At 42.4% G+C, this 22,328-nt stretch overlaps 3 protein-coding genes across 3 annotated transcripts; 2 read left to right on the forward strand and 1 right to left on the reverse strand.

Annotated features, from left to right (window-relative positions):
* Nucleotides 1–698: 698 nt before the first annotated feature.
* Nucleotides 699–3,828, reverse strand: fpgt (fucose-1-phosphate guanylyltransferase). The gene is made up of 4 exons (XM_088926986.1): nt 3,644–3,828; nt 2,873–3,040; nt 2,668–2,760; nt 699–2,250 (listed from the first exon to the last, which is right to left on the reverse strand). Exons 1-4 carry the CDS (start codon nt 3,729–3,731, stop codon nt 824–826), a joined length of 1,776 nt encoding a protein of 591 aa, XP_088783112.1. The 5' UTR covers nt 3,732–3,828; the 3' UTR covers nt 699–823.
* Nucleotides 3,829–4,207: 379 nt separating this feature from the next.
* On the forward strand, nt 4,208–11,188 carry lrriq3 (leucine-rich repeats and IQ motif containing 3). Its single transcript, XM_088926985.1, has 9 exons — nt 4,208–4,298; nt 4,940–5,294; nt 5,603–5,926; nt 6,693–6,823; nt 7,178–7,313; nt 7,790–7,867; nt 8,456–8,579; nt 9,416–10,145; nt 10,867–11,188. Exons 2-9 carry the CDS (start codon nt 5,022–5,024, stop codon nt 11,051–11,053), a joined length of 1,983 nt encoding a protein of 660 aa, XP_088783111.1. The 5' UTR covers nt 4,208–4,298; nt 4,940–5,021; the 3' UTR covers nt 11,054–11,188.
* Nucleotides 11,189–13,280: 2,092 nt separating this feature from the next.
* On the forward strand, nt 13,281–21,943 carry fam151a (family with sequence similarity 151 member A). The gene is made up of 8 exons (XM_088926987.1): nt 13,281–13,500; nt 14,447–14,581; nt 15,774–15,923; nt 16,036–16,198; nt 17,242–17,466; nt 18,222–18,361; nt 18,870–19,004; nt 20,581–21,943. The coding sequence occupies exons 1-8, from the start codon at nt 13,344–13,346 to the stop codon at nt 21,243–21,245; spliced, it is 1,770 nt and encodes a 589-aa protein (XP_088783113.1). The 5' UTR covers nt 13,281–13,343; the 3' UTR covers nt 21,246–21,943.
* The last annotated feature ends 385 nt before the right edge of the window (nt 21,944–22,328 follow it).

The raw sequence follows: 22,328 nt of genomic DNA on the forward strand, positions 1-22,328 counted from the left end.
AAACTTTCATTGCTTACAATTTCAGTGTCGGACCAAAGGGGAGTTTAACTGCAAGAGCAATGGACACATGATTCAGTGGTGGTAAATAATTTCTTTTATTTAATAACTTGCTTGCATAGTTTTCAAATCAATATACAGAAACTATCTATAAACCGTAATGACTCAAAGTTATTAAGAGATGGACATTTTATCACTCATCTTTCCTTACTCAAACCCTCAGAAGCTTAGGATACTAGGAAAAAAAACACCTTGTCTTTAAAATCTATAATCCCCCTTTCTGTAATACATCTGCTAAACCTATGGTATTATAAGTATTGACTTCCTTTTCGTAATACAGCACACACAGTTTTTTTTATATTTCCTGGTGTGCAGGTCTGTAGCTGCCTTCAGAAATATATAAAATTGTAGAATCGACAGCATAGCTCTTTAAATCTACTGTTTATTTTCCAATACAAGAATGTGCACTGTTGTATTGCAAAACATTCTTGTCATAAAACAAAGTTCCACAACTCGATTCTGATTTAAGGTGGAGCAGAATGAAGGCATGATTTCAAATCAATTATCTGAATTGATGTACTTTATACAGTAGATGTATCTCACCTGAATGAGAGAGAGAGAGATGACAGGTTGTCTATGAGGGTGGGACAATCAGACCCCCCTTTTATGATAGGATAAGCTGAAAAGAGAAAGAGAGGTTGGAGAGACAGATGTGAAGTGATACACTCCAGTGAGTAAGCTAGAGACATGATTTACCCATAGGTATATGTAGGTGAGCAAGGTTGGAGTTTGCAAACTTGCGATCTCATCATGTACACAGTAATGATCAGCTTTGCTTCAGTTTCTCCTCACTAATGTCTCTGTGCAGTTCCTTCCTAAATTTGAGCATTTCTTCCAAATCCTTACACCGCAGGGCTTCCTGCAAGGAAAATAACTTGGCATCCTCGGGAAAAGTGAAACTGGACCTACCCTGCAAAGATGTAATCATATTCAGCGACAATTTAAATGAACTTTTAAGGTCGCAGCAGAGTGGAAAAATTTTTGCGGTCCATAAACTCAGGCAGGAAGTATCGCCTGAGAACTGCAGATCCTGAACTGAAAGACCCCAAAGGCCCAGGCATTCCAACAAACTTCTTCCATAGAACTGCAACTGGCCAATGTCCGACACCGATGGTACACTCTGTTTCAGGTTGTCTCCTACTGCAAACACAATGGTGACAAAGAAAGTGGCTCTGTTCACGCTCAGGCTCAATGAATGAATAAAGGCATCAGATGGGACATCAAAGTCACCTTCTATCCAACAGCTGCTGATGACAGTGTTGCCACCGACAGTCACATTAGGACCAAGTCTTGAGTATTCAATCACTGACCCCAAACCCACAGTACAGGCAGGGTGGAGAACACTGTGAATAATACAGACTGCGGGATTCTTCGACGTGTCAGCGGGACAGACGCTAAAAGCATCAGAGAGGAGCCCAAGTTCTGCCCTGAGGTTTGGGTCTCCTGTCAGATGAAACAGGTACTCCTGGGTGGTGCCGATATGGTAGAATTTGGAGTTATTCAGCAGTATCACGTTAAATGGAGTTCCCTCAAGAAGGTCAAATATTTTCCCTCTGACCTCAACAAGGTTTCGTTCTTCCTTCGTCACATTAGTTGTGTTTGTTGTGTACGCCGACGTCGCCCCCGAACCCAGTGCCTGTAGGAAGTCCCCATACGCATCTATTTCACAACCTAGGGGCCCTATTTCTGCGAGCAAACCGAGCAAACGGCCGGCCGTGTCAGGGTCCATATAATACGTGCTGTCGGTGTAAACGAATTCGGGGAGCCTGCCCCACTGACCCCCTGCGCCCGTGCTGGCCGCCCTGGAGCACACGGCCCCGCTGCTGTGCATCTCCTGGACGCTCGGCTTGTGCAGGAAGCGGCGGCAGGACCTGTACTCCAGGTCGCAGGGCTCCAACCCCGGCGCCGGCTCCAGCACAAACACGCCGTGCATGGTCCCGGTGGACAGGGTCGAGGGGTGGGCCAAGGCGGTGACACCGGGCCTGTCGAACGCCACCGCCTCGCCCCCCTTTACGCTGTAGAGCTCGATGTCGTCGGCGCAGGTCACCAGCACCCCCGGCTGCATGCGTGAAGGGAAGTCGATGTACATGGCCAGCTTGAGCTCCAGCATCTGGTAGAGGGGCTCTCCGAGCGGGAGGGCAGTGAAGATCTTTCCAAGGGCGCTGGCACTGGGCAGGCGCTGGCTGTAGCCTCCTGTCAGGAGACGACACGATGTCTGCGAGAAAACCGCCGTTGTCCAAACAGAGCCTCATTTATATGAAACGACTGTTCACACGGTTGGATTTTCACACAAGGTGAACGTCTACTTGGACTTTATTCATTTTTGTGAGTTAATAGGTAAGGACTAGTTTCTCCACGTGCCGTGAATGCAGTAGCTACTGCTTTGTAACAGTATCTATTTCATCTTCAAACCACCATATTGAAAATAAATACACATTCTAACAGAAACAACTGTGCTTAGTTGTTCATATATACATCAAGTCCAGGATTTACAGACCATTAAAATGGGAACACATACAGCACCACTGATGCATTAAGAGCCGGTCATTATAAAGTTTTTGCATTGATCATAATTGACAAGAAAATGAAAGGACAACACTTGTTGATTACCTGCATGGATGAGAATGACTCTGAATCCACGGACCTTGTCCCCGTATTTATTTTGGATTTGCTGGAGGGAATATAACGTTGATCCCCCATTGCCTGGAAAGAGGAGGGGGAGAGTGTATTTGGTCTTTAATACCATGGCGTGTTTAGACTGTCTGGCCCGACTGTCAATGACTGGAGGCGAAGTAAGCAAGTTAGCCAGGCTGACCTATCTTAGGTCCAGGTGGATCTGCGAACACGTGGTACGGCAGCCCAAGAGGGAGTTCCTTTCTCTGGAGTTTTTCAGCCACCTGCAGCTCGTAGGCAGCCCTCTGACGGTCGTCGGCGGCTGTGATGATGACAAGATCCCAAAACTGCCCCGGTCGCACTGACCTGCCTGCAGGTTAACAGTGAAAGTGGAATTAATTCACACCCGGCGTCTCTCTCACTCACTCTCGAAAACTGGTCACATTAAGAAAGAATTATTATTTTTAGGATGGGCGCAGTAGGTATGATTCAGCATACCAAACCAAAAGAGAAAAACATTATTTTATGTTTTTGGCAACGTGTGTTATGTCGAAAACAGGAAGCTTTCTCCCTTCCCAGAAATGTGTAACAATTGCATTCGATGATAAGACTGATAATATGCGTTTATGACAAACGTCTTCCCTCCCTCTCACATTCGTTCAATTAACCTGTGTATTTTCTCATCCGCAGTATCAGATTCAATTTACGTACGTAAACAGGCAATCTAATCTAGAAAGCCTATAAAATTTTTAAAATATGTCTACAACTGTGTTCATAAACAGCGTAGATTACCATACCATTCCTGTAGCATTCAATCACTTCAGGGCGCCAGCAAAATAAACTACAAAGATTTAATGACGTTACCTGAACTCCCCGAAAGACTTTAGCCGCTGCTGCTGTGAACCAACAAGAGAAGTGAAACTCTTACACGTTTAACAACGTCTTGAAATAAAACTACCTGCAGGTAACGTACCTCTTAATTTAGCAAATGCGTCCAGTTTCTGTCTGGTGGCTCTCTGCAACGACGTGTTCCAGTGGTCATTCATGCTCTCTAAAATCATTAAAAACAAACTCTGGTCTGAATCTGATTTGAACACCCTGGAATTCGCACAACCGGTTTGTCTTCCCTGTTTTTGATTTTACTGTGTACCCATGTCAGTCCGGGAAAACCAAAACAAGGAAGTTAGTAAAACCCAAATCCACCATCTTTAAAAAGGGAACCGTTTATATTTCCAATTTAGCGTTCTATATATCATTCACTGCAAAGGCTAAAGATGCATATAAATATTTCTCAGCGAATTCTTCAATCGACTCCGATCTTTGTATTGTATGACTTTCAGTTACAATTAATATAGTTTTAGATGTGTCGAGTAGGGGAGACTCCATGTTTAATTGGGGAAAATTAAAATGAACAGATCAGGCATGTTAAATTCCGCACTGTATAATCCGAGGCACAAAAAAAAGAAAATGTAGTTCTTAGTTGATTAAGATTTTGTCTTAAAAAGTTGTTTTTTAAAAAAAATTATACGTAGTTGACCTACGTTAGAAACCTACCGCTTTCCGTAGTTGAATCCTTGTCGTCATAGTAACAAGAGAAGAAACATTCCGGTCCAAAAAGCTACGTGAAGGTAATACAACCTGTTAGTACCTATAGTAGTTATTATTTATAGACACTGTTTGCAAAACGATTTCACAAACGTTTCTGTACTTAGAAATATTTAAGTATTTGTTGTTTTTATTTCCCTGCTTTTAGGTTTTAAATGTAATTTTCCTAATTTTGCAGTGAGCGTGTTTTTACGACTCATTTGCAGACAGAAAAAAAAAGTCTTGCTATTGCCTAATTCAGTAAAGGTCACATCATATACTCTATTCATGCATATTTCTATTTCTGTCTATTTTTCTTTTGATTTACCCATTACAAGGAAGTACCACTGAAAGTCAACGCTTTAGTGGTTACTGATGCTAAAATGCAGAAAACAGGGCTGTGTAAGAAGTACAGAAACGTCCCACTGGTAATGTCTGGACAACTGAAGGAACATTTACTGTCATAAAATAATTCAAATTCTTCACACACTATTTCACATCGTGCTGTAATTCATTCAATTAATAATAATAATAATATAGGAACAATGTTTATTAACACGCTGAAAAGGACAGAAAAATAACACAACGTTTCGGCTGTGCAGCCTTCTTCGGGTGTCATGGGATAAACTTTTACTTGTTCCCTTCATTGTTGTTGTTGTTGTTGTTGTTGGTAATGAAACAATAGCTGACTTTACTGCGGTGAGGCAATAGCCTGACGAGGGCCTTCACGGCGCAGGAGCGCCACGACCCCGGGCAGCGGAGGCGCGATGACGCGTGATCCCGGCGCCAGCGAGTTCCCGGCGAGCTGCGCCGGGGCTCTGATCCTGCGCCGCGGGCTGGCGGCGCACAGGGAGCAGGCGGCCGCGGAGCTGCCGGACGTCGCTCTGGTGAATTTAGGAGGCTTAAAGCTCAAGGACCTGAATTCTCTGGACTGCTGCACGTCCCTGAAAATATGCATCGTGTCCAACAACTACATCACCAATATCGATGCACTCATTCATTGCACCAGCTTAGTTCTACTAGATCTTCATGGGAACCAGGTAATAGCGTTAATTATTTTTTTCTCTCTAAAGTTTTGTGTCTTTTTGATTAACGTTATTTCGGAACAATACACGGTAACGATTTCTCCTATCATCTAAAAGCACCTACAGATCAAGTTCCTTTAATTAATCTTAACTCCTGCAGAGACAGTGACAGGAACAGAAATCTGGCTAAAATCGGCAGGTCTTCATTCAGGTGTGCAGGTGTGGATTTGTGACTCACGATAACGTTAATAATTAAACATGGCAAGAACAAACTGCTCTTTGTGATAAAATCAAACTGTTTTGTCTCTTTTTTGCTTTTCCAGATAACACAGCTCCCAGGAAGCACCTTTTGGGAGGGCATGACGAATTTACAGATCCTCAATCTGCATGACAACAGTATCGGAAATAAAAAAGACATTGAAGGATTGTCATCCTGCTCAAATCTCACTGCGTTAACCTTGTTTGATACTCCATTTAGCCTAGGAGGAAGTTACAGACACTATGTTGTCAATAGCATATGGTCCCTAAAGGCTTTGGATAATTTTGTCATTTCAGATGAGGAGATAATCGAAGGCTGGGCTCTTCCGCCTAAATTCAAAGCCAAGAATCCACGTCTTTTTGTGGATCTGTGTCGGAAAGCTAAGTTGGTTGGTTTGATGGAGTGTTTTTTACTTTTTGCACAAAACCTCAAACGCAGAACACTGCGCAGTACCAGACGCCCAATACACAACACAAGCAAAAAGATATGTGGAGAGAAAAGCACATCAGACCGAATGTGTCGAACCAAGAGAAAAACAAAGACAGGTCTTTGAAGTGAGCTTTGAAGGTGTCAGCAGAGGAAAATCTCTAATGGAGTCGGATGCTGAGTGTCAAAGATGCGGGGCTGCTCACGAGCTGGATCTGTCACCCATTGTGTAGATCTTGGCCTTTGGCTGAGCAAGCAGGCCAGTTAGCAGATGCCAGATTAAGAGTTGTGCTGTGCTCATGCAAATGTTTGTTTTTTGATAACATAGAGGTTATCTGGAATGTGCAGTGCCTTATGCAGTACATGAGCAGGCGAATCTTAAAATTCACTCTATATGTCACTGGGAACCTTTGCAATTCACATACTGTTGGAAAGGGGTTATGTGCCGATGAAGAGTTCTTCTAGTCAGCACAGAAATCAGAGAATTCAGGACAATTCCAAGTTGTAACTTTTGCAATTCACTATTGCAGTTCTCATGCATGGTCTGCAACTTTTTTTGGCAGAGACTTCCTATTGCAGTCCTTAGATACTTACTCCTCTAGCTGCCTAAACCTGTGTACAGTTGCGTACATTTAGTATTAGTATTTACATTGCATACATTTAGTATTAGTAGTTCAGAACTGCAAACGTTTATTCATTTTAAACTCCAATTTTTGTGTTCAATTCAGGAATCATTTGAAGCTGCCATGAAAACAGTGAAAGACATTATATCAAAGATAAACACAATTCTGGCCTGTTACTCACCTATGACAATTATTCAGCGCTGCATTCGGGGTTATCTAACAAGAAAGCAATTGGGGTAAATATTTTATGTTTAGTTTTATATGCAAATTAATTGACAATATTGTTCACATACATGTTAATACATAGAAATGTTTTTACCGTGTACAGTAAAAAATACAAATTATTCTATAAAAAACTTTAGGTCTATAATCCAATAAGTTTTGGATGAAACTGAAAGGACATTCTAACTATTTCAATACAAATGGTACTTTACTACAGTATTTCTCATACCATTAATGAAGTCAATATGCCTTTGGAATATTCTTTGAAAGACTAGATTCTGAATGGAATCATCAAGGGTCATGTGTCCTTTATGTCCATCAGGGAGCAGAACTCTCTTTTATTTTCATTGTTTGCTCTTTTTCTCCAGCTTCTTGAAAAAGCCACAGATCCCCAGAGGGACAAAAGACAATGTTAGTCACATCCGCCTCTCAGTCACCAAAGGGCAAAGGTCAGGGGGTCTCAGTGACACTACGAAGAGCACAAACCTGGTCATGAAATATCAGGTGATGTACATTATGTCCCACAAAGTACCAACACTATCACTTCTTTGCCTCCTCATAAACTAAACCATAGCCTCCTATAAGTGGATATATAAATTAATGTGTTAAATATTATGTTCATGTGAACCATTTTGCTCTTTATTGTCAATCCAAAGCATTCTGTGTGAATACTAAACATAAAACGGTAATGAACAATTGCACATCACAATTGTTTTTGCTTCTTCTCCAAGCCTTTGCAGTATTTTAGACTTTTCACTGATCAGTTACATATCACTACAATTTAAGCAAGCCTCTTTAAAATGTAATTACGTTTATTATTTAATTAAGGCAAGACAAGTTAAATAGTTTGAATTCCAGTTGACTGATATTCCACTGATACATATTCCACCCTCTTCATCTGAAGCATTTGCAAAGTGCTGTGGGAGGAGGTGGTGATTGCATAAGTGCTCTTAATTCTAAGGAACTCCTGCTTGTTTTAGAAATCAGAACACAATGACATGAAAATTCTGCAGGTTACTGTGGACCTGACCAAGCTGATGCAATCTGAAACACTACAGGTAAAATTTTCCTCTTAAATAAGGCCTGATGACCTTATTCATTCCAGTAATTTGCACAAAAATGACAGGCTATCCTCATACAGCCTCTGCCAAGTGTTTGCACTGTGGACCTGCAGGTCTGGTGCTCTGGCTGCAAAAGTACTGCAGCTTGGCTTGAGCTGCAGAAATTAACCCTATGATGGAGAACTACTGGGACATGATCATTGACAGAAATATAAAGCAGGTTTGTTCCTGCTTTAATATTAATCCTTTATAATATTTAAAGGCACCACTCTCTCTATTACCCTAGAGAATGAGGAAACATTAAAATGTTACTAAATCTCAGGTCCTTGTTTGACTCCATGTCATGGTGCAAATTGGCTTTTAATATTTTCAGTGTTTTAGCATATCTTTTTACAAGGCCAGATAACCTCCTCTTGTTTGTAGTGTTTTTTGTTTTATAGTAGAATTGAACATACCTGTGTGAAAGAGCAGGCCACGTTCATGTGCAGTGTGAAATACCAAACGGCTTGTTATCTGTATGTATAAATGCATAATCTCTGTGTTTTTCCTTGTGCTCCGCCATGTGTATCTCGTTACATTTTGCAGGAGGTTACAAGTCAGCTGTCCATAGACCAGGGAAAGAAAGCACATTCCAGGCCTCTCTGTAACACTCCTTACCAGAGCAAAATTTCAACCACCACCAGAAAAAAGAACAAGGGACAGATGAACGGTATACGATTATACAATTAACCATTTTTTGTTAGGTTTTGTGTTAATGTGAAAGGATTTGATTTTGTGGCAGTATTACCTCTGTCATCCTGCAGGTGGTGCTGTAAGACTTTTCAGGCACAGAGTTTGGACATCCTCAGACAAAGAGAATGAAGCTGTGGATACCAGACGATACTGTACAGTACATGGTTAAATAGAATTGTTTACCAGGCTTTCAGATTTTATTTTCTATTCAGCATTAATCTGCCCATTCATATAATATACAATTTTTTACTAACCACAGAAGAGTGCAGTTTCACAATGAGAATACTTGTGAAGCAAACCCACAACATGCTATAGATGCAGCCCTGCACTCTCGCATGTGATTAGCCTGCTGCGTGCATGTCAAGTAACAAAACAGCTGGGATTCAGCTTGCCTAGCATAAATCACACAAGGGCATTTGCTAATTAAGAGCGATACTGATTACTGAATCTCAAAAGCATATTTTGATGCGCTGTAATGCAATGAGATTATATTGGATTTTTTTTTGCATTCCCTCGATTTAATGTTTGTCGGAGTTCTGTTAATTCAGCCCCATTTTATCATTTAAGGAATATGTCTGCTTTAATTTTTTGTTTCACTAGGAATAAAATCGTTGCATTACTTCACAAAAAGCAAGAATAATATAATAGAGATCTGGCAATCCCTGTAACTCATCATACTCCCCAATATATTTGTTTACCACAAGTAAACAACATGTTGATGGTGCTAACTGTTGAACATGGCAGTCCCTTCAGTTCTCTAAGAAATTGTAAGGAGCCACATTTTACATGTTTTCTCTGTTTCTTCTTCAATAGAAGTGTGTCGCTCAAAGGAAACCACAGCAGAAGGCCTTGATGAAGTCCGTTTTAGACTATTTGGACTCAAGGCTTTGTTCCACTGCTCTGACCCAGTGAGCGACCTGCTGCTCTGCCGACGAGAGAACGGAAAGGACGTCAGACGGGCCATCGACCAGTTCCATGCAGCAAGCCAGAACGCCAGGAAGCCTCAAATCCGATACCTTCCAGTAGTCAGCGCAGAGAAGAGGCTGATTGCGAAGTCATATGGATCCATCAGCCTCGCTCCTTTGCAAGTGGTTGAAAAGGCTTACAGGGAGAGGCAGAAAGCCGAAAATCTGTCCGGCAAGGCCGACTGGGTGGCGCGCGTCCGTGCCAACAGAGCGGAGGTGCGGCGCCACGTGGAGGGGTTCGTCGAGGACAGGAGGACCCGGGCCCAGCAGCAGCGGCAGACAGATCGCCTGGAGCTGGAGCGGTCCCGGCTGCAGCAGGACACGAGCAGGGCGGAGTCTGTCCAGCGGGCGCGGCACCGGCACGCCTGCTTCCTGGAGGAGAAGAAACAGCAGGCCGCCGAGCTCGCGTCCGTCAGGGATTTCAGTTCCCAGCACCTGTCGCTTTCCAAAACCCTGCTGAGGCACGGCTCGCGGGAGCGGCGGTGCGCCTCGGAGCAGGAGAAGGCGGGCCTGGTGCTGACCGGCAGAGATCACGCAGCGAAGCAAAAGGAGCTGATCAAGGGGTGTAGGGAGCAGAGGTAGGCCTCGAGCGAAGGATCGTGACCATGCTTCATACAGTGGCCTTTTATTTAGTAAAATCATTGTTTTCAGACACTCCTGTGGATATATTATGCTATATTTTATTACCACTTAGATTTAGATCATATATATCTTCAAATATTGTGTGTATAGTAAATATAATTGGAAGGCTATGGGTCCAAATCCATGGTATATTTTTGGCCATTTTCTAATCACTTCTAATGCAGGTCACTGGGCTGCCAGACCCTATCCCAGCAGACGATGGGCACAAGGCAGGGCTCGCCCTGGACAGGACGCCAGTCCATCTCACTGGGCGCTCACAGGCACAGACAGGCACTCACACAAGAACCAGTTTTCCCAGAAGCCAGTTAGCCTCCTAGCTTGTTTTTGGACCATGGGAGGACACCGGAGCACCCATTGGAAACCCACTTGAACTTGGGGAGAACATACAAACTCCACACAGACAGCACCCCAGGAATCGAACCCAGGGCCCCAGCACTGCGAGGCAGTAATGCTAACCACTGAACCACCCCTTCAAATCTAGGGTTTGAGTTAAGCTATTCCAATCAGAATACTCCAGGACAAAAATGCCCAGCTGTATAAATAGGTACCTTCCATGTCATTGTGGTCAATGAGAACTTATTCTCAGCAGACTATAGAATATTGTTATTATTTCACTGTCTCCATTTGAACAGATTTTCTTCTATTAATTTGTTTCAGGAATTTAGCCCTCCAGGCAGCAGGCATCGCCGAGCGAGTGGCGGTGGACTCGATTGTGGTTGAGGAGGCGAACAGCCGCCTGCTTGAGGCCAGAGCCAGAGTGGCGTCTCTGAAGTCTCGCCATGCTGCTCTGCAGGCCATGCAGCCGGTCCCAGTCGACCAGTGCCTTCTAAAAACGAAAGCTTAAAAATTCAATCCAGTGACCCAGCACTGCTACAGACTGCTACAGCCAAGATCCTGAGGCTGTCGAAACACACAGATTCAATTTGTGCCTTGCCACTTACTTGTCACTTCAAAAATTAAACTCTTTGCTTGATTAAATGCTTTGCATTTATTTGTTGCCTCGTACACCAAAGCTTGCAGGCTGTGTACTTGCAGGCTCTGCATCATTCAATGACTTACATGACAGTCATAGGTTTAACTGCTGAGTTGTAGTCAAAATAGTTTTATCTCACTCCTGTAATGGCAGAAAGCCTTTAGGGGAAGAATCCTGGTTTCTGAGACCATCCAAAGCTGAGAAAAATACCCTTTCGTCTGGTCAGAGACATCTGTCTTCCGTGAACTGTATCAGAAATAGCTTGGCATAGAATGGATTCAATTAATATTGTTAGGTATTGTTAGGTATTTAAGTCCAAGCAAGGGTACGTTGCAGTAAAAATGAACAGAAAAAAACGCTCATTGACTGCATGCAATCAGGCTCTTTAAGTGCACTGTATTGCTTTTTAAACCATAAAAGCTACAATTAGATTACCTATGACCTAAATATTCTTTAAGGAATATGACATAAATTAATCTTTTTTTTCTATTGTGATACCTTAAAATTGCTCAATTAAAATAAAAGTGACTATTTGCATTTTTGAGGTAATCTATCAAATTCAGTGTAATGTTCTGATCTTAACATGGAAATTAAAGACAAGAAGAGAAATGGAAGTGCTTCTAACAAGTATTAATTTTGGCTGAAGATCTTTTTCTTTTTTACCTTGTTTAGAGAATTAACATGCCTATTTGAATATACAGTCAGGTATGTTCAATCGTTTTATCACTTTCTCTTAGTATGAAAACAATTTATTATAGTCAATCTTTTACTATAACGTCTCAAGGGATTTCTTCAAAGTACAAAACTGGTATTTGTGACTCAAAGTGTTCTCTTTTCCAATAGCAAAACATAATCTTCAAGTGTTTATGTTCAGTAAATTTGTTATTAAAGGTTTCTAAAACTAATGTTCTTAAACCTTTCTAGAAGTCTTCCTAAAAGCCTCTAAATAACTCCCAAATCCTTTTTGCTGAACAGCACAATTTTCTCTGTGGGTAAATTCCAAAAGCTACATTTAAGTGAAATATCTATATTTTTGTCTCCCACACGTACCTATTTCTTTTATTTCTACCTATTTCTTTGGTGATTCACATTCCTAAACTGCTCTCAACGCATTGGAAACATATCCTGTTCTGAAGTAAAAAGTTTTTAAAATCCTCGTTAGTACAAAGGCGGAGAGTGAGAGTAAGCCTGTTATCATTTTTAATACTTTAGGATTCACACCATCGCTGGGGGCAAGTTGCACATCTGGTTTAATTCACCGTATTTCTTTCTCAAGCAAAACATTGCGTTTTCTGCGACAGAATCACGAATGTAATAAGAGTTTTACCAAGTCTTCCAAGTTTTCAACGAGAATGTAAATATTGACAGTACAAAATGTTAATGTCTATCAATTCTAAGTGCACTTCTCATATACCACAAGAAGATTCCTACGTAGGCTTGTTGCAGGAGGAACTATTTTTTTTGCCAATTTTTAAGAAGCATGTCGTGACGTGTTTTGCGTAATGTAAGTAAGCCATTTACTGCTGGATTACTTTGTGCAGTATTTGTCTTAATGTACTGAAGCAGTTCGACAGGCTGATCTTACAGTTTTCAAGCTCCACATATCTACAAGGCCGGCAATGGAAAAATGCATTGTACTTTCTTTCATCTTTCATGTGTACCATCTGTGTGGTAAGGTTTTATTTTATATTCTATTTTATTGGTGGTAATAGTAGTATTTTCTACATATTTTCCGCCTCACTTGTGAAACTGTAGAACACTACTACTGATATGAAACGACCACTAGATATTTAAAAATAACACAACTGTATATGTTAACTGTTATACAAAAATCTATTTTATCTTAAATACATTTGTACGAGCTATTAAAATCTCTTGCAGAAAACAGTAAAGTTTCGACTTGACTCAGTTACACAGACGAAAACAAAATCAGTGCTTCACAGAAATTAATTTTAAGGATGCGATATAAAAAAAGCGTCGTGAAACAAAAACAAAATACAAGTAGAACAAGGGTTGGCTTCTTGGTTGACCGCCAGGAGATAAAAAGACGTGCCAACGGTGGTAAAGTGGTTTAACGATAAGCAGCCCCAGATCTGTTTCCGCGCAATACTGTCATTCGCACAAATCCACGCACAGAGCCGGGACTGGACGCGCTCCCGTAATGAGCTTCTTCCCCAGAAGTGAGGAAATGGTGGAAATGGACGGGCATCGTGGTCCACGTCTAAAGGGATGCATCTTGGTAGCAGCTGGCGTTTCCATAGCTGCCATAGCTGCGATCATCACAGTCAGTTTGGTCACCAAAAGTTCGCCTCCGCCAGGTAATTCTAAAGCTTCAGCAAATCGCGCAAATCGCAGTTGTTTTAATCATCTAATAAGCAATTCAGTAATTCCTGCTGAGCATTACCTTTTACTTTACAATCCAAAAACCGGTAGAGCCGCATTTTCTGTAATAAAAACACAAAAGCACATTTCCAGTCCCAGTATTGGGCATTCCATGTTTTTTTTTCCGCCCGAATTTACTGGCCTCCAGGGATGAGACTAATAAAATAATTGCAATTAATTATGTGTAGCTGGTGTTCTGTTCCGTCACTTTGGGAGAATTTTGCGTAGACCTCCAGAATTCAAGACGCGTTTCTCTTCAGTAGGTATTAATTTGGAGCCAATTCCACATCATTTTATTAACAGGGAGAACACTCGGTATGTACATATGTCACACTAAAGCACATTCGACTTCAATTTTGTGTCTATCATGTTCAAACAGAGGTAACGTATTTTACTTACCGCATCTAGGCAAAGCCTAACCGTTTTACATTCTCGGATACTGACTTCCGTTTAAAACTTGACGTCGCTATACGGCAGGTGGTGTTTTGTAAAAAGGATTACATTCTGACTGGGAAACGCGTACCGAGGTTCTGTACAGTATATCCATTCATCCAGTTGCTAATTGCTTTATCCAAGAGACCGCGGGGAAGCCGGAGCCTCTCTCGGCGAACAAGAGGCGCACGGCAGTGTACCGTGGACGGGACGCCAGGCCACCATAGACAGACACGCACACACTCACAACAGAGCATGTCTTTGACCCACAGGAGGAAACCCACATGAACACAGGGAGAAAACTCCCCAAAGATAGCACCCCAAGTCCAGAGTTGAACCCAGGGAGCCACTGCTGAAAGGCAGCCATACTAACCACTGTGCCACCATGGATCTGCTTATTGAAAGGGTGAATTAGTTTCTCTCGTGAACTCTCTGCCCTTGTCTTTCCAGGACCAGCCTTCCCTACTGGTGGGGACATGCTGGATTATCTGTTCCAGCTTGGATACATACAGGAAAAGGATGGGTTGCATGTTTCCTGGTACCACTCGGCAAACAGTAAGACCGAAATGGAGGAGTCACTAAAAAGTAAACAAATACTGATTTTTCTAAATCTTAATACCTACTGTGTATAGCCAGCACAAAATACAGCTATAGCTCAAAGGTGCTAAATAAAATGTTTCATGCTTATTATTTTTTTACCCATGTTTATTGAAATAATCTGTGAGGGTCCTATGTTAGCAGTATGCCTCCACCTGATACTTCGATGTTGTTCAACTGCAGTAAAGTGTTTTTTTTTGCTTAGATTCTGAGATCTGCTGAAATTGGGACACAGATTACTCATACAATATTCTGTTGAGACATAAAATTGTCCCTCCTGAAAAACTGCCATATTGCATCCCTCAAAATACACACATTTCTGAAGAACCACTCTTCTGGAACTCCCTTCTTGACTAACAACAACACAGGGATCTACAGTTACTTAAGTGTACCTTGGTTCCTTGTCACGGCTTTCTGTGTGGTCACGTGGAATCTGTGCTATTATATTCCTGCTTGCGCTACAGAGACCTAAGGATGAGTTCATCTGGCATCTTGCCACGAGTTTTGAAACGAATCGTTTCATGACATGCCGTTATCCTTCACCGGTATGTCCATTGAAACACCACAGTTCACTGTTGACTTTCTGGGTGTTTGGGATTATTATAATCATTAGAGGTTCAAGTCAGTACTTGCGTCAGCATGCGTAGGCTGCAAAGGAACAAGTAAAGGTTTATTCCATTCTGAAAAGAGAAGAAAAGAAAAGCAACGTTTTGGCTGTGGAGCCTTCTTCATTATAACAATTAGTATTTGCAGTCCTAGCATTATGACGCATATTTTTTAAATCTAATATTAATATTGCTTTTGATTTGAGATGGTTTTGCCTAAAAATACTACTTTCTTGTTAACTCTGCGTGCACGTGACATTGGAGCATTTCTGCTGCACAGCCTGAGCGTATCCGTTCGTATACATCACAGTACATTTGTCATTACGGTGAGTAGTGAGCAGGAAGGGCAGCTTCACGTTGCAGTTATCGCTGACTCTCGCTCTCACCCGTGGCGAGACCAGCAGTTGGCAACAACATGGCAACCCATAGGACCGTCGTAAAGTTTGCAATTTGGTGCTTAATTCGAAATTTGTCATTTTTTTCTATACCCTCAAATGAATTTACTTGGTTACCGCTTTCTTCACGGAGAAGAGCTTTCCTTGGGGGCCTGTTTGAAGTGTCCTATCCTTGCTTAGGTGAGGCGATGGTCCTTGAGGCTGATGTGAACGTGGAGGGGTACGGCACATCCGGACAGACGAACATCCCCATCATGGCCCACCCCCCCGATATCTACAGCGACAATACCCTGAAGGAGTGGCTCGATGTGGTTCTCAGATCAAAGAAAGGTACTTTCATTCCACTCCTGAGCTCACTTAGGTTTCAGTGCGTACAGTGTACAAAAAAGTGAAACTGTTGATCAGCATATTAGAAAGTTCTCTTCTTTTTTTTTTGGATTAGGAATAAAGCTCGATTTCAAGAGCATCGAAGCAGTGGAGCCTTCTTTGGAGCTTTTAGCAAGGAAAAATCGGAAATCAGAAATAAACAGACCAGTCTGGCTAAATGCTGATATCCTCCATGGTCCAAACGTGCCTAACTTTGTGCGAGTAATTAATGCCACAAGGTAAGTAGGTTCTTAGTGACTGACATCATAATACTCCACATAGCAAGATCATAGTATTGGTACGCAGCTGGCAAAAACAATACTGTGATCCAGTGTGCATCAGTAATATTGCAGCACTATGACTAGGGAAAGGGAAAGCTCTCCCATAGCTGTGGGTTTTAGCCCAGAGCTAAAAGGGGAACTGCAACATTATTTTCATATTTTGGGGTTAGACAAAATTGCCATTGATTAGTGCATTTCAAACCACAATGAAAGTAAAATGTAGACAGTAACTTCACCAAAGAGATTAAATTTCCACATATGTGCAGCGCCATGTTCTGCGATTCAGAACAAGGCAATAAAAGGTCTGGTGAGGTGAAATAGCCCTATTACATTTAAAATACTCAGGCTTGTGAATACACCTCTTTTAATCCAATATCAATATTGCTTCTGATGTCGAAACGGTTTTGCCTAAAAATACTACTTGTTAACTCTGTGTGCAGATCACGTTGGACCCTTTCTGAGATGAAATATCTGCTGCACATCCTGTACATATTCGCTCGTACATCACAGTACATTTGTCATTACGGTGACTAGTGAGCAGGAAGGGCTGCTTCACGTCGCAATTATCTTGCACCCAAAAGTGGCGAGACCAGCAGTTTGCAACAACGTGGCGACTTACAGTACTTTCACAAAGTTCACGACTTTGTGCTCAATTCGCAATTTGTCATTTTTTTCCATACCGTCAATGAATTTACTTTGTTAGGGAGATTTAATAACCAGTCGGAAGGAACTGGGACTGCAGTTCACCCTTAACGCACACATAAGTCAGATGCTCAAGGAAGTGGAGTAGCATGCCCAACATCCAGGCGATGCTGCTGCCCAAAAAGACAGAGAAGCCGGTCAAGAGCGAGTAAACTTCCTGGCCGAGGCCTCCAACTAAACAGGAACCCTCTGTTGCTCATCTTGCACTCTTAGCTACTCGACGAATGTGGTGTTATGGCAGACTATTGTTTTAAAGAGCCCATTTCCCTCAGATGCTCTGTTTTGTTTCCCGGCATCAGGTTTCTCAGTCTCATCCAAGCGAAATTTCCAGAGGCCACCATCTCTCCAGGCTGGAAGGCTCTCTACCTGCCCCTGTTCCCCGGCGCGACCTACACCCGCGCCATGGTGGAGGAAATGTACACGAGCATCAGGAACGTCACCCAGAAGGTGTCCTTCCCGGTGCGGGCCGTCATGTGCAAACGGGCCTGGCCTCACTTCAGCTGGCTGCTGAGGCAGTCTCCCAGGTGACCGTCGCGGAGTGCTGTTAGAAATACGACTTCGGGGCCTCGCAAGGGAGAATCCTAAACCAGGCTGCAAGAAGCCTGGAGAGGTATAAGGGTCTAGTGTTGGGAGAGAAGAAGACTTACAAGAAATAGTTATGTTTCGTTTGAGCAAGCTCCCAGACTGCAATGCATTTGTGGTAGAAATAAACAGGTATACACACCAGGGCCGCGCCTGATGGTAGATTGTACTGCCAGGGGACACCGCTCACGCTGTTTTCTTTCATACACAACCTTACAGAGCTGTCAGATGTGTCGGGGTGCCTGCAGCGGTTTCTGGGACAGGATTTTGCTACAAGACTTTAAATGTCCCCGCCTGAGTGCACACTTAAATCAAGTCACCTGTGTGGTACAGTCTTGGAAATTATAAACAGCACCATGTATATTCCACACATTCCAGTATATGCTGACAACCTGAAGAAGGCTCCACAGCCCCAACGCTGTGTCTGTTTTCTTTTCCTTCCAGCAGCCAATAAACTTTGACCTGTTCCTCTGCAGCCTACACATGCTGGCACAGCTACCAATATAGAATGTTTCTACTTGCAAACCATTGCGGTCTATTCAAATTGACCGAATCATTTACTGGTCATTTCTCTTTCTTACTGGGTGGTTTTCCCTGATGTGTCCATTAAAGCAGTTTATCCAGCCTATGGAAAAACTGGGGATTCCTGATGTTGGATCAGCCCAGTGATGTCTGTATTCTCCCTCCTGTGTTTCAGATACAGCCTTACTCTGTGGCAGGGGAAGTCCGATCCTGTCACTGTGAATGACCTTTTATTCATACGGGACAACAGCCTGTCAGAGCAGATCTACTATGACATCTACGAGCCAGTCCTGTCTGAATTTAAAGAGGCTGCAAGTGAGTGCTAGCTGAGGCCTGAGATGTGACTTGGCAACTCAAGAAGGCCCTGGGTCTGTTTGAAATCTATGCAGTTTGACGTAAAATTTTTGTGCCACCGAATTTAACCGTGAAGATTTTAAAATGCTGCAGTCCAAATATGTATGCCGTGTGCAGCCAGTCAATGATCACGTATTCCAGTTCTAGATAAAGCATGTGATGTGATTTTGGGAAAGAAAAGTACTTTCGGTCACACTGTGTCTTAAACATTATACATGTAAGTATAGAATATATTAAGTATAATTTCATTTTACCAAAATCATTTAATCTTTTTTTAAAAAAACAACAGGTATGCAATGGAGGTGTGTTTAATCTGAGTTTATCACCGCAATGCTGATAAAACGTGATACCATAGCTGGGCCATGGTACTGCCAAATTAAACTGCAGAAGCACTGTACGAACACGACAAATTCCAAAGACCCAATAACATTTGTTAACTTTGTCATCTTAACTGTCTTGAACTTTCTAGAACAGAACAATAGAAAAAGAAGGTTTTACCCAGGAGGAAATGTGGTAGACTACTTCAGTCCTAAGAACTCTGACGGCTTGAATATCCAGTGGTATACTGTTGACAACACCATTGGGCTAATGTCTTCACTGAGAGGTAAAAATGGTCAAAGGCATGTTTGTGGACACATTTTTTAGTTTTTAAATGGGGAAGAGAAATGCTAACTTTTTTATTTACATAGCTAATATTATTTTCATAGCTACTTTAAATTTCCCTGATTGTCTAACGTTAAAAAGCCTTAGTTTTAATTCAAGGAATTTTAACTCTAGCGCCTAAAGTGAAATGTCGTCTTTAAAGAATGCAGCAGTGCTAGAAATGTTTGCCTTTTTCTTTAGTTTTTTAGTGACAGTCTTTATTGCACACTTTTGACAATATTAGCAATAACATAGAAAGATTAACATACAGTACCTTAATGTTATAAAAGGTGTAATTACTGTAGAAACAGATATACCATAAGATCAAAATGAAAGGTAACATTTGGATACAAATCTTTTAAATTTTAATTGTGGATGTAACAAATCCCAAAGTTAAAGTCGTTCCTCTAGTGTTAGACCAGGTACAATGTCTGGTACAGAGAACAGCGCTCAGAAATTAAGTACTACCGAAAATTACAAATATGTCTTCTGCACTTCCTGATTTTGATGACTTGCGATGTCAGGATAATGCCCTGAAAGGATTCCTTCTCTGTGTTCATATATGGAAGAGATTAGTTTTGAAAAGACCTGGGCTAATTCTATTCAACATGCAGCAGAGCAGAGAGAGAAAACTCTTTAAAGGCAGTTCAAGACAGGGACCTTTGTCTGTCGGCAATCATAATCTCAGCGTTCTGCCAAGGAGGCAAGATAATCAGCTTCTGGCATCTTTATACTCTCCATTTACTGTATCAGTGTTTTACAACATGAGACTTACAAGATCGCTTGTACCCAGAATCAACAGTGAAGCACTTATCAGATGACAGAAGTGCAAAACATGTAGGTGAGCTTTCAAAACAGAGATCAGGAGGCACAGAGTGTTGTGGGAGTGTGGAACACTCTGGTGCTAAACCCAGTGCCTTGTCTTATTTCATGTGAAGTCTGGATGAGATCTGAATCTGAAAGCCTCTGACTTTCTTATGGTCTTAAAACGAACTATTCCCAAGCCTGTATTGCATAACAAACAATGCAGTACCCATGCAAATGCAAACATTTGCGAAGAAAGACAGGATCGTTTTATTTAGGCTTTTTCAAACAGAGCTCTTCCGGAAACAAGTCTCCTTTCTTTTGCATTTGTCGTAGATAATATATGGAGTAGGGTGTCCTGGTGGCACGGTGGCTAGTATTGCTGCCTTGCAGCGCTGGGGCTCAGGTTTCAGTTCCCAAGTTGCTATTTTCATGGAGCTTGTATGTTCTCCTATGTTCACACAAGTGTCCTCCGGTTGTGTGTTTGTGTCTGTAATTGTGTCTGTGTGCCCAGAGATGGACTGGCGTCCCGTCCAGTATAGATCCTGCCTTGCACACACTGCTTGGTAGGATAGGCTCCAGCTTTGCTGCAACCCTGAATTGGATACAGTGGTTAGAAAATGGATGGAATTTGTGAAGTACAGTTTGCAAAGTGCACTTTATTAATCAATGATCAGACAGAGGAGCTGTCGGGTGTGTGTTGGAGTGACAGTCCTTTATGCTTGTGTCTGCAGATGAGGACGGGGGGATGCTGGTCATTCCAGTGGTGTCCAGAGAAGGCAGGCTTGAGGTCATGCTGGTGGACAGGTCTGCACCTGTGCTCCTGCTGCAGGACTGTCTAGACACCATATTCACCTCTCCCAAACCGTGGGGTATTTACCTGAAGATCAGATCACAAGACGCCCTTGCTCCCACGCTCCTTCTGCTCCAACAAGCCTACGAGAGCGACCTCCTTCATCAACCCACCTGGATAAACATGGACATCTCCTTTGGGAGATTCCACACACCAGGCTACGTGGATGGCAAGGAGTTTGTAAAGACCATAAACGAGGTCTTTCCCTTTGTCACCGTGGCCCCCGGCTGGCCTAACGAGGTGCTGAGCCAAGGTTACACGCTGCCTTTGATCGAAGACATGATGAGGCTCTGCGAGGGGCTGTGGCAGGAAGTGTCTTTCCAGCTGCAAGCCAGGGCTCTGGGCAGGTCATTCCAGGGCATCAGAAAGCTGCTGAAAAGCACCTCCAGGTTCTCTTTAACAATGGAGCACCGACCTGAGCAGGGAAGCTATTTCTCAGGTTACAAGGGACTGATTTTAATCCGAGCCGGACGCAGGAATAGAATCTTCTACAATCTTTCCAGGAACTACCGGGGCAACTTTTTCAGGGATACCTTCACTTCTTAGCCATTTTCCTCACCTCCACCTATGTGGAAATAATATTGCTTTGACCAATATTGCTTTGACTTTTGCTAAGCATTGCACTGCATTGTTTATCTTTGAACCCAGTTTCCCTGCTTTCTGACAAGAAAACGCTTATTCTGAAAATTCTCATGCAAGACGGTGCTTGATAAGCTTGTTAACTCATACCTTCTTTTTAAAAATTGATGCACACAGCTTGAGAGCAGTTTTTAAACTGTAAAGTTTTTAAAGTAAACAGCAACAAAATATTGATGAGACGTAGAAAGAAATCTCAGTTTATAATCAAAGTCTTAACATTTTATGGTCTTCAGAAGTGTAACAGGTGTGACGCTCTGGAGTGAATGCCACTGTGGACAGTCCCTATGGGTAAATCAAGGTGATAGGCTGTTACTGAGACTGTCAGCATTTCAGCTTTACATTGCAGAGTCAAGAGATACAAAACCAGCTCATGTCCACCTGAGATGCATATTTCTCTTCTCCCCTTCTGCTGGAGATGTGAGTGAAATGCTGTATACTGTATTCCCAAGCATTACAAATTCCACTAACAGTACCAAGAAACATCATAAACAAATGAGTGTGATTACATAAGCTGCACGCTGATGTCTGAAGAGATCACTTTGCCTATGACATCAGAGGTCAGTATAAGGAAACTCAAAATAAAGTGATAAAATGCCTAAACCTCACTTTCTTCAGACTGTCTCCTCTCATTGAATCCCAGCAAATAAACACAGATTTCCATTTATGGAATCTTACAGAGTGGGATTTGGCCAAATCGGTTGTGCGTGTGGGGGTGTCCTTCTGTTCTAGAAACTGGCATCATCCGTAGCTCAGTTATCAGGAAGTTGCGTGTTCCCGATGAGCACTTCCGCCTGATTTCCACTTGCCTCCTCAGGTTTGTGTTTCACCTCTGACCCCAGAGGAATCCATCGGACTGACTTTGCCAACGCTGTTGAGGGTTTGGGATCCTGGAATCTGGTCCCCTTATAGTCTTCTGTGTCCGAGCTCCTTTCCCCTGCCTGCATGGGAGAGTCCAGAGCAGCAGTTCCTCCCAGCAGACTGGGAAGGCAC

The sequence above is a fragment of the Atractosteus spatula genome, chromosome 11 (genome assembly GCF_055471065.1).
Source record: "Atractosteus spatula isolate fAtrSpa1 chromosome 11, fAtrSpa1.hap1, whole genome shotgun sequence".
Taxonomy (NCBI): domain Eukaryota; kingdom Metazoa; phylum Chordata; class Actinopteri; order Semionotiformes; family Lepisosteidae; genus Atractosteus; species Atractosteus spatula.

Excerpts from the sequence above, each read along its gene's own strand:
- fpgt (XM_088926986.1), bottom strand. The coding sequence starts at position 3,731 with ATGATTTTAGAGAGCATGAATGACCACTGGAACACGTCGTTGCAGAGA. Across the intron at positions 2,761-2,872 it reads TCCACCTGGACCTAAGATAG|GCAATGGGGGATCAACGTTA; the intron begins GTCAGCCTGGCT and ends TCCTCTTTCCAG. Across the intron at positions 2,251-2,667 it reads AGTCATTCTCATCCATGCAG|GAGGCTACAGCCAGCGCCTG; the intron begins GTAATCAACAAG and ends GTCTCCTGACAG.
- lrriq3 (XM_088926985.1), top strand. The coding sequence starts at position 5,022 with ATGACGCGTGATCCCGGCGCCAGCGAGTTCCCGGCGAGCTGCGCCGGG. Across the intron at positions 5,927-6,692 it reads TGTGTCGGAAAGCTAAGTTG|GAATCATTTGAAGCTGCCAT; the intron begins GTTGGTTTGATG and ends TGTTCAATTCAG. Across the intron at positions 8,580-9,415 it reads GAACAAGGGACAGATGAACG|AAGTGTGTCGCTCAAAGGAA; the intron begins GTATACGATTAT and ends CTTCTTCAATAG.
- fam151a (XM_088926987.1), top strand. The coding sequence starts at position 13,344 with ATGAGCTTCTTCCCCAGAAGTGAGGAAATGGTGGAAATGGACGGGCAT. Across the intron at positions 15,924-16,035 it reads GGTTCTCAGATCAAAGAAAG|GAATAAAGCTCGATTTCAAG; the intron begins GTACTTTCATTC and ends TTTTTGGATTAG. Across the intron at positions 16,199-17,241 it reads CGAGTAATTAATGCCACAAG|GTTTCTCAGTCTCATCCAAG; the intron begins GTAAGTAGGTTC and ends TCCCGGCATCAG.